This window comes from Ptychodera flava, chromosome 13 (genome assembly GCF_041260155.1).
Source record: "Ptychodera flava strain L36383 chromosome 13, AS_Pfla_20210202, whole genome shotgun sequence".
Taxonomy (NCBI): Eukaryota; Metazoa; Hemichordata; class Enteropneusta; family Ptychoderidae; genus Ptychodera; species Ptychodera flava.
Genome location: NC_091940.1, coordinates 3,420,173 through 3,436,633, shown reverse-complemented (window position 1 = coordinate 3,436,633; position 16,461 = coordinate 3,420,173). Strand labels below are relative to the sequence as shown.

Below are 16,461 nucleotides of genomic sequence, written 5' to 3'. Positions count from 1 at the left end.
AAGTGCGCATGACAAGCTATTTACCACTTCCTGAAGTCAGAGGTCGAGGAGTCAAAACAAACCCAGATGCTCAACATCCTCCGACGCTTCAAAAAGAAAGATGATGAAATGGAAATTGATATTTCAACAAACAAGGAGGCAATGGTCACGTGGTATACACTACGTTCAGGGCCAGTCGCCATCTCCTAGGCTGAGGGAGTACTTCTATTACATCGATCATCAGGGTCAGGTAAATCATGCACATTGAACGCCTGACAGTACCTCCGAGCTTTTCCAAAACCATAGATTATACACACAGGCGTGATGTTTACTGGGTAGTTTGTGTAAGTGTACTACGTTCCGACGTTACGATTAGGCTACGGAAGAGAACGTTGGAACCACGGTCCCTTTGTGGAGGGACCGTGTCGGAACGTAGCATAAACTACACTTATACAAACTACCCAGTAAACATCACGCCTGTGATTATACAACAGTGCAGTACCTACGTACTTCACTACATGTTTGTAATAAAGTGGAGACCCCCTCATCTTCAGACCCCGATGCTATTCGAAAAAAGCGTAAATGTTTCAGAATGCCATAACAACAACTTGCAAGTTTGCAAAGTATGCAGTCATTTAATATCAGATACATCATCATTCAGATTGATAATAGCTTTCCGTCTGCTGTCTATGCACATGGTTATGCCAATGAAGGTTGGAAAGGCTAGAGTTGAAGGTTTCTGTATTAATATATGCAAAGCATACTTTTCTGATGATAAAATGACTGGTAATTTGTGAAGTTGTGATGTTGCCATAAGTTGGAGTGTTTGTCAGTTTTTATGCTATTATTATACTCTTTGTATTTTTGTTTCTTTTCTCTAATTGCATTTAACATATTTACATCTCTTTCAGTTGTTTCTAGATGATACAAAAGTGAAGAACTTTATTACATGCTTCAAAGGTAAGATTTCGTTTCTGTAAGATTGAAGTTGTCAGTGAGTAAAACATGCATAGACTCAATTTTATTAGTTTACAACAAGCAGACTCACAGTTGTCTCATAATCACAACCAGAATTGAAGCAGTTGGTATATCCAGCTTAATTTTTTGAATAGCAGTTGTTCTGGAAAACTGTACCATATGATAACAAATCAGATGATGTGGTTATTATTCGATTTATGTGATAAACCACCTACAACAATAGGTATACCATTAAGTTTGACCGGTTCACAACATTACCTACGAGTGATAGGGAGTGCATATATGGAGTGAAGCAGTCAATGCCTAATAGTATACCCATCCCTGGGGTGGTTTATATTTATAATTTATTATAGACTGGTATATTGAAATTATGGCATGAAATGTTTGAAAAGTGATTTTTATCTAAATGAAAGCTCTCAATTCATATCCAAGTAGCCTTGAAATATGAACAGTTACTCATCTGACATTTAACACGGCTAACATTTGCTTTTGTGAATGCACACTGGTTACACCTGCCACTGTAGATGATATCAGAAATAACAAAAATGAGCTATCCAAGATGTCCACCTTCTTCATCAATACATGTGTCACAAAAAGTTATTCTCTACATAACACAGCAGTACTCTGTCAACGTTGGGTCGCTTGTTTTTTCAAAACCACTGGTCAGACAGCTTTAATATTTGGTTTACATTTCCCTAGGATGACCTTAGTGAGATGATTTCATACAGTCAGGAAATGCTTAATTTTGTATCCATGTCTGTAGTAGCTTCAGGGACTTTGGCCCTATGTTTATTAATTTAGCAGATAAATTCCCTTCTGAATAATCTAAAATTTACTGAACTACATTGTAGAAATTTTATTCATTATACTGGTATAATATAATTATCCATGTATGATTCATCAACTGTGGCTCATCTGTCATTCTCTTTCAGAGCAACAGTTCCTAGCTTTCTTCTTCAGACAGTTAAAAATAAACAAAACCAATCGTTATGCAGAAGACTTCCCTTACATATCACTGTGTGGACCTGAATGTAACTATATAAGATGTGATGACAGACCAATTGTATACTCTCATATTATACAAAGACCCAAGGAAGATGGTCCTGAAGGTGCTGAAGATATCCTGACATATGGTGGGGCTGGAGATAGGCTGACAGTAAAGTTTGAGCCTGAAAAACTCTGTATGTTACCACAGAGTGGGCGTGTCTATCACCCTGCCAAAGCTAAAGTTGGAGGTGTTGGATTGATCAAGTCCAGTCTGGGCATTGAAATCAGTAAATATTTTGAATTTGGAGAAGCAGGAGAGTATGCACCACCAACACACTTCAATTGGAAAGGTACAAGATACACTTTGACCAATGAACTGTTGGATTTGATGACAGAAGATGAACGAAGTGAATTAATATCATGATAGCTGCATTCAGTGAAGGAAAGTAAAGTATAACCTGTCTCAACTGAATAGTTCGGGGACTGAGAAAATTGTTTGGTATGGAGAAATGTTTGGTTTGTAGAGGTTCTACGAGTTCCATTGTAATGGGACTGGGAAAATGGGTTGAGCTGAGACAGGTTTCCAGTTTAGACAGGTTTCACTGTACCAAATTCTGTATTTACCATGGTGGAGATGTTTTTTTTTTTGAAAATTGTAATGACTGATCAGTTTACTAGCCCACTGATAATTAAATGTAAGGAGACCTGGTCTTATAGATTTTCATCTTTGATTGTTTTACCATCCTTGGATATTGATTGAATTTGCCTGGCCTAGTGTATCAAATGACTTTTACATGAAAAAGAGTTTCACACAAAATACACTAACAGATCACACACTTCTCTAATTATCTTGTGTTGGAAGTTATGAGGTAGAGGGATACATCAAAAATCATTTACAGCTTGTCATTTAGAGTCGTAAATTATGCTTGAAAGTGATACTCTATTTTTTTAACTGTTATTTCTATTATTTTCAATACATGCTTTTAATTTTACCAAACTCATGACAGTGACTTTTGCATCAATCTCTGGACTTCAAATGCAAGTAGACTTGTTGTGAGAATTAAACTTGAACAAAGACTCTGACAAATATCAGGCCCAGCTGTAATATCATACATGTAATTTTCATTTGCCGATTTTCTGTTCAGACTGTGAATAAAATGTTTAACAATGACAGCATTTGTGATAAAATAGTGCTTTATTTCAAATTGCACACAGATGTGATCACAAAACATAAAAGGAAAAGTACCAAATTATCAAACAAATTGACTCATCAAATTACATTCAGCACAGTTTTCATAAAGGAATTGATGATACTTTGATGGTGCAAGAAAGGCCATTCTTGATTACACCATTATACATCTAAAAAGCACTCGTATCCATGAAAAGTTGAACAATTCCAGTTTTAGCTTCATGCTGTATATGGTATAAGAAGACCTCAATAGGGGCTGGGTGTTTCTGTAGCTAGGAGAAGGTGTGTGGCACACTTTCACTGGCAAGTTTCTGTATGAAAAACTGCCTTTTTGACACACAAAACAAATGTACTTAGAGCACTCATGGAAAAAATGTATCAATATCCTGATCATAATTCTACAGGCTACTTCATCTTCATGAGAATATAGAGGTTGTGAAGGCAGACTGCCGGCCTCATTTGATGACCTTTTCCTGTGGCGCATCATTGTTTCTGCATACTACTATTTTACACTATTCTTTCAGACAATGTATCACATTTAGACTTACACAGGTTTCTACATTCACTGACAATCATCCAATTTTTGTAAAATAGAATTTCCAAACTGTGTCAAAGCAAAAGTAAGAAATAATGGAATGAATGTGGTGAACTCCTAGACGCAATGTACACTGATTCAATCAAAAATTTTGATTGGTAAAATTTTCTGTATGAGCATATCTGCATAAAATCAAACCACTGCATTCACCACAATTAGCAAAGTACATAGTGACTGTTGTTTTTTGTTTTTGTTAAAAGAAATCAGCTCAATTGCTTTTCTTTTGTCCCATATGAAAATAAGATAACAAAATATGATTACTTGCTGAAATACTGGCACACATGATGTACAGCAGGCTCTATCTTCTTTGGAAAAGTAAAAACGTTTTCATCAACCCCATCTTCATTAATAAATAGGAATGCACTTCAAAGGAGAAAGTTGAAATATAAAATTGCTGGGCATAGGCCATGTGTTCTCCAGGTTTCTGCGTGTACTGTACCTAAGTCTTAAATTCGATGCAAATACCATTAATCATCTAATAACCGAGGCAAATTAGCATATTGATGATGGATACATTGTTCAAGTCTTGTGAATTCATAATTACATGGTACTATTCAAAAATACTGTACAATATATACATATCAGTTGTTTACCTATACAGTGGCTCTTCCAATATCTTTGGTTAATTATGAGAGGAAACTGCAGCTCTCTGGCTGGGGTTTTCTACTTGTCAATAAAATAACATGCTAAATATCAAGTTTCTAAAAACTGCCCTCCCATGTTCATAAATAATAATAATATTGTAATATAGATATACTCTAGGACTCTCTTGAGAAAACAATCATTGAGCTTGATGTCAATACATGCCTCACTGCACTCCCACTGTTGATACACCACGTTCATAAATCACGCCCTCTATGGCCAGTTTGAAATTGACAATCTACATCTTGGGAACACAACCGCCAGAAGTACAATACAACAGCTTCACCTTGTTTCATGTAGAAGCTAACATGCACACACACTATTTCTACAAATCTGAACATATCTTTTGAACAGACTGAGAAAGAATTCCATGCTGAGATAATTTGACCCAAAAAAAGCCTATTCCTACACTGCCTCTGACATACCATATCAAAACCATTCATTTCCACCCTACAAAATCATGCAGCATACACTTCATCCTTTGTGGATTTAAAGCTAAAATTCTGAAGAATTCAAAATCTTATATCTGTTTTCTCTTTTAAAAAATACAGTTGTCAAGAATCAAGAGAGAAAGACATTTGGTTTGCAAATTATGCAACGCAATATTCAAAAAAAATACAACCCCCTTGGATTCCAAAAATATTTCAATTCCAATCTAAACATTTTACAGCAAAAGCCTTGGGTGCTCTTGATGCAATATTTTTAACAGCATTTCAATATTCTTAATCAGCATCTGTGAATTTCATGGTTAGGCTGTCATTTGCTATCTCTACATGCTGTAAAACAATCATTAAACTGCAAATTTGTAACTATTTGGTTGGACATTGCCTCTGAAATATAATGGCGACTTCTGTAACTGAACACAATCTTAAATCAGAGATAGACAAATTAGGCCATCTCTGTCAAAACTTATAGGAAATTAAAACACTAACATGTGTGAAAGTTGAATAAAACCATGCAACCTGAGGTCAAATGGATAGTGTGGAAAGCTACTAACATGACTACATTTGAAATTAATGACATTTTGTCTCAAAAATATATCACGTTATACCATGATGCACTGACAATATTGCTTCTTGATGGCAAATTCTGGGTCTATATACTCTGTTGGTGACTCAAGCCTGGTAAATATGACTTGTTGCTGACACCATCAAGATCAATGTTTCTAAAGGCTAACTGGTAAGAGTCACAGATCTCACCACTCACATCATAGTTTATTACACTCAAGTTGACAAAATTCAGTTTCTGATGAGATCAAATATGTCACTGATGACAAGACAGCAACATACTGTGATACCTGATCAGTGGGTTAGGGATCTCCTGTCAACATTGAGTGTTTTAGAAGAAGTCAACGTTCAATGTCTGTGACTGATGTAAGTTTGACAACAATCCTTGTCTGTGACAACAAACAAACTATTCCTGGCAGCAATGATGTACACCATCTTTGTAACAAAATCAATATTCACTTTCTCCTGATGAGCTGAAAGAAGTCCATGTTTCATTTCCATGATGTGGCAGCAGTGTATCCAGTCCTCTCAATGGACTAACAGTTGAATATTCAACACAATAGATACAAAACATTTCTTCATGACAAAACACAAATGATACATATTATCTCTTCATTAAAAACAACTTGCGATGAACAATTCTCTTCAAACTAACAGCTTTGAAGTTTCAAGGTGTATGAGCCTTACGTCCTGATAACTCCTTTGAGCGAACTCTGCAAACATGGTGTAGGGTCTATGAAGTTCCTAAACAGTGGTTTGATAACTCCTTTGAGCGAACTCAGCAAACATGGTGTAGGGTCTATGAAGTTCCTAAACAGTGGTTTGATAACTTCTTTGAGTGAACTCAGTAAACATGGTGTAGGGTCTTGAATGAAGTTCCTAAACAGTGGTTTGATATACTGTGGCAGTTTCATCTTCACTGAAAATATCCATTGTACCAGGTTTGACCCATGACAAGCCAGAAACCTGAGCACTTTTTCCAGAATCAAGGCTTTGTTCAGACTGTTTCCTCTGTAAATCAAAAGTTAAAATGATAACAATGATTTTCAATCACTGCAAACACTTAAAATTCTTGAGATGAGTGAAGTCATGATGCAAATATTGCCAATCAACTTTATTTTTATGAAATAAGTATAAAAAATATTCAATTTCAGTTATGACATAAAATTTAGAAATAAAGACACTCTAAAAAATTTTGAAAGGCATTGTTTGTGTCTTAGTTTTGCAAACGATATGTATAATGAGATTCTTTTTTTAAGTAGTATTCAGAGACAGCATCAGAACAGTCCTCAGCACTATTACAATCCACACAGCACATTATGCATAGAGGGGACACACATAAAGACATATTATAGGGCTATCAAAGTGATTTGGACATGCGGATATAACATTCATCAAAGTTTATCAGGAAATATCATAACTAGCTCCCTGTGTTCAAGTCAGTGTGCCTGCTGAACTAAATTAATGCACCACCGACTCACAACTGTGTTGTTTGACTCATGAGAATTTGACCTATATTGGTACAGGAATGACTCAAACAGATAACAGAGAAATTCCTGATTTAACTCAAAGAGTTCAGAAATTTAAAAGTCAGTGGGCAGAATTGGCAATAGCCACAGAAATGCTGATTTGTAGTTTAAACATTGCGAATTACATCAATGCATTAGACTATGGAGCAAGAGGGTAGGAGTCACAACTAACATGATTCCCAATAGACTATTTTGTTTAAACGTGATCTACTGTAGCCACTTGGTTATGCTAGCTGATATGTAGAGTAATATCATGTACCGTGATTCTTTATTTAATAAACAAGTCATATAAACATTGTACATATTGTAAATATAATTATTATCCCAAAAATGTGTCCACCATCCTGTCTTTGATGTCCTTCAAGTTGTGACTCCTTCTCACTGCTTACTCCATGAGTAGACATACCATTACCGGTATAGGGAGGGACACTACCAGATCCATGTAGACTGACAAATGCATGGAAATGCCATAGACAGCAAAAAACTTACTAATATATACAAACAGAACATGGTCAGATATGCTACAAGATGTGACCACACAGACAAGTAAGAAGATGAATAAATCAACAACAAGTCATCGTTGATGACCCAGTCCCCGCTTGCTAATGGGTACTTTGATTACAGGTTCTGTGATAAAAATATTTTGATACAGATGGCACTCAATGGCCAAGAATGAGTTCCATGGTGATGAAAAACATAAAACCAATGTAGGCCACTATCCTAAAGGTCATAAAATGAGTCAACTGGGAATTAGTTGACAGGATGTTGCAAAACATTTTTTCATTCTATCCTAACACTAATAGATAACCGGTACCATATTTCATAAAGTTTAATGTAGTATTTACAACACTATGAGATCAACATCTGCATCAAGTTTCATCAAATTTGACGTTGTATTTGTGGATATATCACTCTAATTAGGAAAGTTCATTACATATGCAATTACAAATTAATTAAAATGACACTGATAGATGTCTTTTTCACTGTTAAAGCAATGTGAGCTTAACATCTGTACAAAGTTTCATGAAATTTGATGCAGTATTTCTGACATATCAACCTAATTATGAAACTTCAATAATTGACATGATACTGCTACATGACGTGAAACAACTGACGAGCATGTATGAAATAGGTCAATGTCCTTGTACCAACTTTGAATGATACTGGTGGAAATACCGGTATGTCTGAGTTATGGCTCAGTACATGAGAAAATCGTAACAAATTTGCCGCCACGCAGCGATATTTGATCTTACTGTTTAAAAAATCAACACATATATGTATTACATAAGTCAATGTCCAGGTACAAACTTTGAATAAAATCAGTTGAGACTTGCTAGAGTTATGGCTCTCGACATGAAAAAAAATCATAACAAAATTGCTACCATGTGGCCATATCAGACCATATCGAGAAACAAATCAATGTACTTATGTATACTATAAGTCAATGTCCTTGTACCAACTTTGAATAAATTTGCTTGGTACATGTCTGAGTTATTATTCAGGACATGGAAAGTCATAAAAAAAATGGCCACAAGGCGGCCATATTGGATCATATTACAAAACAATTCAATGTGCATAAGTATAACATAGGTCAATGTCCTTGTACCAACTTTGAATAAAATCAGTTGAGATATGCCTTAATTATGGCTTTGTAGTTGTACACGAAAAAATCATAACAAAATGGCCGCCTGGCGGCCATATTGGATCATATCACAAAACAAATCCACATGCATATATATGACATTGGTCAATGTCCTTGTACCAACTTTGAATAAAATCTGTTGAAACATGTCTGAGTTATGGCGCTGTACATGAAAAAATCGTAATAAAATGGCCGCCTGGTGGCCATATTGGATCGTATCACAAACAAATCAATGTGCATATGTATGACATTGGTCATTGTCCTTGTACCAACTTTGAATAAAATCGGTTGAAACATGCCTGAGTTATGGCGCTGTACATGAAAAAAATCGTAATAAAATGGCCGCCTGGTGGCCATATTGGATCGTATCACAAAACAAATCGACATGCATATATATGACATAGGTCAATGTCCTTGTACCAAGTTTGAATAAAATCGGTTGAGATATGCCTGAGTTATGGCAGTGTACATGAAAAAATCGAAACAAAATGGCCGCCTGGCGGCCATATTGGATCGTATCACAAAACAAATCAATGTGCATATGTATGACATTGGTCATTGTCCTTGTACCAACTTTGAATAAAATCGGTTGAAACATGCCTGAGTTATGGCGCTGTACATGAAAAAAATCGTAATAAAATGGCCGCCTGGTGGCCATATTGGATCGTATCACAAAACAAATCGACATGCATATATATGACATAGGTCAATGTCCTTGTACCAAGTTTGAATAAAATCGGTTGAGATATGCCTGAGTTATGGCAGTGTACATGAAAAAATCGAAACAAAATGGCCGCCTGGCGGCCATATTGGATCGTATCACAAAACAAATCAATGTGCATATGTATGACATTGGTCATTGTCCTTGTACCAACTTTGAATAAAATCGGTTGAAACATGCCTGAGTTATGGCGCTGTACATGAAAAAAATCGTAATAAAATGGCCGCCTGGTGGCCATATTGGATCGTATCACAAAACAAATCGACATGCATATATATGACATAGGTCAATGTCCTTGTACCAAGTTTGAATAAAATCGGTTGAGATATGCCTGAGTTATGGCAGTGTACATGAAAAAATCGAAACAAAATGGCCGCCTGACGGCCATATTGGATCATATCACAAAACAAATTGACATGCATATCTATGACATTGGTCAATGTCCTTGTACCAACTTTGAATAAAATCGGCTGAAACATGTCTGAGTTATGGCTCCGTACATGAAAAAATTGTAATAAAATGGCCGCCTGGCGGCCATATTGGATCGTATCGCATAATAAATCGATGTGCATCTGTAGGTCATAGTGCTATGCCTTTGTGCCAAGTTTGAACAAAATTGGTTTAGCAGTGTCTGAGAAACTGTTGATGACGGACGGACGGACGGACGGACGGACGGACGGACGGACGGACGGACACACGGACGGGACCCAATCTATAAGTCCCCGCCGGACTTCGTCCGCGGGGACTAAAAACTGACTTTATTATCGAGCATGTTCACATTGTTCAAACCTAAACATGCTAACTATTCTGATATAAAAAGATTGACAACAACAGGCACAGAGAGTGCTAGATACAATTACTAAAGTTCTTGGAAGTAAACATTAAACAACAGCAAAAAAAGAGAATGAGAGATCTGACTTACCCTTTGAACTCCGAACATAGCATCTCTAGCTCTCTCATGAATTTCTGGATCCCACTGACTAAATGTTATCTCATGGGGATCATCTGTCTTTGGTGGATCATATGCTTTACTTTTACAAAATCTAATTGTCTCCGCAACCTTATCTCGGAATAAATCAAGGTCTTGTTCATATCTGAAATAGACAATGGAGAAATGAAATAATGATTATGCTGATATCAGTCATTTGTATTTATAAGACTAGAATCAGGAAAAATCAGGATATCATTCACATTAACATGAGCTTGACAATTGATCAGCAATGCTTTATGATAAAGTTTAAATGCCACACTAGCTTTACAGTATGCAGGTTTATAACATCGGCAGTTTTTCAAGTACTCTATATGAGCTACATTGTAAATTACTGCAACTGTAGTTCTTTTTGATGAATCTATGGCTTTCCAGACTAAACTTCAACCAAACAAAGCAAAGTCAGCTTGCTTTGTGAGCTTCTGCAGTTGAGGGCGCTCTACCAAATAACACCACTTGTTCAATTATGTACTTATATTTCTGAACTCTACACAGTTGTCATGCCTTGCAATATCAGCTTTTTCATTCAGCAAGATCACTACATTCAAAGGGGATCACACTGCATCTCTAAAATCAAGCAATTGCATGTTTCTGCAAAGAATCAGTTGATATGAATATTCATGGCTAAAACCACATGCCCTGCATGTGACATTCAGTAGTACCTGGATAAATATGGAAGTCAACTAAGAGTCTATACTAAACCAAACTGTTGTAAGACATTTGTATATAAAAACGGAGAGAAACTGTGAAGGGATACATGTGTAAAATAAAAGGGCAATGTGTGAAAAATAAAAGGAAAGACTTAAATAACTGAAAATGAAATACATGTACTTACAGGACAGCAGCTTCTGGATTGGATGGATTTTTGGTGTCAATTTTATAGAAAACCCTCCTTGCATAGAGTAACACTTGCCATATATGATTGACATTGCGTTTCCATTTGGTAAATGTTCTTTTGACATCTAACTCTCCTGACATAGGGTCAACAATTGGATGGAAAATGGGCGGGTCAAAGACCAACCTCTGTAGCAAGTGAAGATGAAGATATACATTATACAGGTTGGACAAACTAAAATGGAACTGTTCTATAAGACTAAAATGTTGACCACTATGCATACATATGTACTGCATATCCATTTTTTGCTGCTCTTGAGGATTATAATCACACTCAGTTTGATGAAAGCCATTTTCATCACACACCTCTGTTACATTCAATGCCAATATTTTTTTTGACATGTAGTTATTTTTAGGATTCTAAAAAAGTAGCATTTCATGCACAACTTATTGACAGTAAGATATAATACGCTATACCTACCGGACAATCCCCATCTGGATAATTTTCTGGTATTGATAATGTAAATTTAAATATTCCCTCCTGGTAAAGACCTTGCCTTATAAATAACACACCAAACCACACTGTCAAAAAATAAAAATATTGGTTGGACAAATGTATTTTTATCTTGTGTACATGCACACACAGACCTAGGTATCTTGTATATGCAATGTGGTGATTGGCCGCTAACAGTATTTCTTGCTCACATTGAAGTGACCTATTGTTTTACTTTGTGTGTTGAGTCAATGCTTTCGCAGATTATTGTCACTGACTGATGCCAGTCAGAATACCCAGTGCTACAGAAGTATACTACAGTCAACAATACTTTGAAAAACAAAAATATCTCCTAGCAAAAGAAATTGTACCCTTGGTAATTACAAATGTTTGCAGCATTCAAGAAAGTGAGGAGATTTCTAATTTGGTTCATTTTGCATTTGTATTCAAGGACTGATATTGTACAAAATAAATATACAGACATTTTTTGTAAGCAAAGATGTTACAGCTGTATATAATTGAAGTTTGGATCAGTAATGGGAGCATTGCTGAAAAATAGCAATGTAATACTAACTGTACACATGTATGATGTGTCTAGATCCTACATGTAAGTATAATTTTTGTGTGTGCAAGCTGTCACTATATCATTTCATATACATGGAATGAACAAATAGGTGGTTTTCACAGTACTGTCACATTGGTATTAGTGATAAAGGTGATGTGTTCTGTTCTTGCACTATCTTTCCATGAATTAGTGTTAACAACATGTAACCCCCTTATATGTTTTGACCATATGAATTTCATGGTTAACAACTTTTTCCGTGGAGGTAGATAAAACATCACAAAAATAAGTAGGTAGGTTGGAAAACAGAAGTGACTACTTGTAAATTGAAAGCATCACTGTAGTAGACATAGGTACTTACACAGGGCAGATCTTGCTGAAGGCAGTACATGCACGCCTGGTAAACGCTGTTTTAATAGTTGATTGCTGAAATTCAAGTTTGCAAAATTCAGTGTTAAAGACAGTAAGGAATGCCTTACTGACAATCAATGTTTTCATTTGAAAAACATATCAAAAGTGTAATGTATGTTACAATTTGCATTGCATATTAAAAAAGAACACAAAGATTTAAACATTTTACCATTGGTGAGAAGTTTCAGGGACCATTTACTCTGAAGAATCTTGGAAGTTTTTTTAGTGATATATCAAAACAGTCCAACAGGATAAATATAACAGAATTACCTGACACATTCATAAGGTATTGTTACCAGTGTCAATCTTCAAAATTAATGTTAAGCAAACGTCAATCATAGTGATAAATTTTAAGTAACATACTGTCCATAATAATCATGGCTCTTGTTTTCATTACATGTCAGCTGAGACAGTAGAAAGCTAAACTGAAGTGTGTACCGTATTAAGGTGTAGCTGCATGTTGCCAACAGTTTTTTTCAAAGCATTTCTCATCAAAGATGACAGGGAAACCCCCTCATACCATATATTTTCAAAAAGCAGAGACTCTAAAGTTTAGTATGGTTGCAGTAGTTTACTCAAAGGATGAAGTTGGTGTATATTTGGGGTAAAAAACCTCAATTTTGGTATTAATGATAAAAATTAATTTAAGTCAAAAACTTGAGAGTATTTTCTGAAATGTAATATTTCACTTCAAAGAAGATTATATGTAGAAAAAAAACGACTATTTTATTTGGCATTATCTATCCTCATTCTAAAATGGCAAGGGTTTAAGGACTGACACTCTAACAAATTGATTAACATTATGATAAGCAAAATTAAAATGCCTCTTACTCAAAATGTAAGAACTTTATTGCCAAACAAAATAGCCATTTTGTTATAAAGCATTTAAAGAACATTATGTAAAAAAATTTCAGAAAATTTGACCCAGCCAGAGTGGAGTTAAATTCTTTGGAAATTTTGAAATGGGAAGAAAAAGAAGCCAGGAAATCGGGTGATTTGCATACATTTGCATAAATTAACACTTTATCACGCAACTTTTGACTGCTTTACAAGCTACAAGGTGAACCCAACCAATATTTTAATCTTGGGTTAACAAATTAATTAAAATTGAATAAATGTTTGCAAAAAAGTGATTTTTGAGTAAAATATTCTGTGTTGGGTGCAGCGCCCTCTTACATGGATTTCAATTTGTGATTCTGTTGTCAGCTGTTCTCAGCGCCATCAACATTGACTGACCAAAAAAATTCTGACAGGAGAAATATGTCTGAATTTCCTAACACCTTGTAAGTTACTGCTACCAGTACTACTGTTCAATGAAACTGAATGCTACCTTTTGTCTCATTTAATGTTAACAGCTAATAAGTGTATAAGTAAATTGAAAGCAATGCTAAGATTTGCTTAAAATATTCCTGATCTAATACAACTTCCGTACAACGGATATTGTCTAAATTGCCAATTTTCAGGTTTCTTTGGATAAATGTTTCACTGCATAAATTTGCTGTTAGTACATATATACAGTAACTCAGTACAGATAGCAACTTAGCTGTTGACTTCAAGCAAGAGAAAATACATTGACAACGCTGAATGTAACTCTAACATGCTGTTCTCTGGCTGGTAACTGTCATGTGTGTGTCTGTGTGTCTGTTTGGGTGTGTGTCTGATGTATGAAACTAACACATCAAATACACACATTGTTAATTAAAGGAAATGTGTATGCATTTCAGCTGCAGAGAGATAAAGATTTCTCACTTATGACCATGGAATTACCTTTTAACAAATAAAAAAGCATAAAGTATAGAAATAGCTAAAGAGAAATGACGGGCGTACTATAGCGAATACATGTACACATGTATACCAGTAGAGCCTATATTAGAGGTAAGAATGTAAACTTACTACTCTGCAAGCAGTGAATATTCTAGGAAAAATGGTCCATAAGAGGTAGCTCCATTGAGCAGATCTGCTGCAATCTGTCTTTTTTCAATCATTTTCTGTGAGTTGTATTGGGCTTCTGCATCAGGTACTGCAGGCAGCTGTTTCTTTCCACTTGGCTGTCTTACCATTGGACGATTGCCAGGTGGTATCTGTGCACCATCAGCAATCTAAACACAAAATTATATATACAAATTGAACATCAAAATTGTAGATACTTTGAAATGCATACATGTAGATATTGTCCACATTTTTAGAAGGGTTTGTTTTAAGTATACATCAAATTTGATTTTCAATAACCTGGAAATATTTGATATCTAACCTTTTTTTCAAGTAGATACAAATGTCATTTTCATCCTGCTGAGTGTAAATATTATTAAACATCTAATTTGACAGTTGAAGTATCATCAATGTAGTTAAAGGGTGTGAATCTTGCTAAGAATCCTTTTTTTTTATTCAGTCCATCATCCAACAGGCGTTAGCCCAATTACAGAATGAGGTATGCATAACCCACTAGCCCCCAATGGAGCACTGAGGAGTAAAGTGCCTTGCTCAAGGGCGCAATCCTTTCAAAACTGTCAGCAAACACCAATGAGCACATTTAACAGGGTTCGTACACCTTGGGACAAATAAAATTCCAGGGCTTTCCAGGGTTTTTTTACCAGTTTTCCAGGGCTATTTCAACTAAAATCAAGTAATTTTCCAGGGCTCTTGACCATGGGAACAAATTTATACTCGACTTCTATCGACACAAAGTACCTATCTACTGCTTTAATTCCTGAGCTTTTTCTTCTAACTGTATAGCTACTGATTGTATTTCAGTTTGTTTTTCTCTTTTGCAGTCTCAGAATTTGCACTCCTTCTGAGACTATTTAACTTTGCGACAAAAGACATTTCCCTGTAGATTCAGCTTTCTCTGAATATTTATTATCAGATTTGTCAAGTTCAACTACATCAGTCTCAAGTATCTTCATTTTACAGGGTTTTCCAGGGCTAAATCACATTTTTCCAGGGTTTTTCAGGGTTTTCCAGGGCTAAAATAAAATTCCAGGGTTTTCCAGGACCGTACAAACCCTGTTTAAATAAACTCCTACTCTGATAGAAAATATGTGTAGGCACTGATAATAATTATGAACACACCACACTAGTATCAACATAAAGGTTGTAAAGCCAACATACATGTACGTGTATCTATTTCAAGTGTTTGGTCAGCACAGAGTATAAATCCACTTTGATTCTTATCAAAGATCTGTCTGGGACATTGGCTTTGCAAATGATAAATATTGCAATGTAGTCAACAGAACACATGGATGTTGTAAACTGATAGGCACATACAGTCTATAATACCCTATTATTATAGGTATTATTGATGATTATGTACATGTACTTTATATGGGCCAGTGACTTTTCTACTTGCTCTGTGACAAAAGTAAGTTCCATCTATGCTTGTAAAATGCAACCCACATTCATGAACTTCACACAGATCCTCAGTGTTCCATGGAAGTTATCTGTGTATATCTGTGTAGTACATGCAGAGACCTTAGGGGAACACCATTGATTTCTGGGGGGGGGGGGTATGGAGGATTTTGAGAAAAAAAAATTTGTCGCCAGGTGAGATAGAAGAAAAAAAAAAATTGATCCTGCCATGGCCTGAGAAAAAAAAAATTGTCATACAGACTGTATTCCTTGCCGGCGCGCCGCCATAGGCGGCGCAAATGTTTTTACCACAAGCAATTCTTATGTTTTTTCCCAGCACTTATGATATAAGCATGCACTACATAGGTCTACTTACACCTCAGTGCACTCAATATTTTCCTTCCCTTTCTGACCCAAGAAATCATATTTCAGGATTTCTGTTGCAATATCTCAATGGCATAGGCACTATCTAAAGGGGACTTTTTGACTTCTGTAAATTGTGAAAATTTTAAAACACAAGACAGGAGTCAATAAACTAGTGTTAAAATCAATATATTAT

The 16,461-nt window shown here is 35.6% G+C and overlaps 2 protein-coding genes across 3 annotated transcripts in view; one reads left to right on the top strand and one right to left on the bottom strand.

Moving 5' to 3' along the window:
- Positions 1-2: 2 nt before the first annotated feature.
- On the top strand, positions 3-3,117 carry LOC139147118 (UPF0598 protein CG30010-like). The gene is made up of 3 exons (XM_070718020.1): positions 3-229; positions 891-939; positions 1,890-3,117. The coding sequence occupies exons 1-3, from the start codon at positions 101-103 to the stop codon at positions 2,366-2,368; spliced, it is 657 nt and encodes a 218-aa protein (XP_070574121.1). The 5' UTR covers positions 3-100; the 3' UTR covers positions 2,369-3,117.
- Positions 3,118-3,120: 3 nt separating this feature from the next.
- Positions 3,121-16,461, bottom strand: part of LOC139147116 (AKT-interacting protein-like) — a 37,703-nt gene continuing 24,362 nt past the window's right edge. For both annotated transcript variants that reach the window (XM_070718019.1, XM_070718018.1), the window contains 6 exons: positions 14,451-14,656; positions 12,508-12,572; positions 11,573-11,673; positions 11,093-11,280; positions 10,192-10,363; positions 3,121-6,388 (listed from right to left, as the gene is read on the bottom strand). In XM_070718019.1, coding sequence (XP_070574120.1) covers positions 6,257-6,388; positions 10,192-10,363; positions 11,093-11,280; positions 11,573-11,673; positions 12,508-12,572; positions 14,451-14,656 — 864 coding nt within the window. In that variant the 3' untranslated portion in view covers positions 3,121-6,256. The remainder of the gene's footprint in view (positions 6,389-10,191; positions 10,364-11,092; positions 11,281-11,572; positions 11,674-12,507; positions 12,573-14,450; positions 14,657-16,461) is intronic.

Bases quoted from the DNA above. Each gene is read 5' to 3' on its own strand.
- LOC139147118 (XM_070718020.1), top strand. From the start codon at position 101: ATGATGAAATGGAAATTGATATTTCAACAAACAAGGAGGCAATGGTCA. The intron at 230-890 runs GTAAATCATGCA...CATCTCTTTCAG, and splicing joins ACATCGATCATCAGGGTCAG to TTGTTTCTAGATGATACAAA. The intron at 940-1,889 runs GTAAGATTTCGT...ATTCTCTTTCAG, and splicing joins CTTTATTACATGCTTCAAAG to AGCAACAGTTCCTAGCTTTC.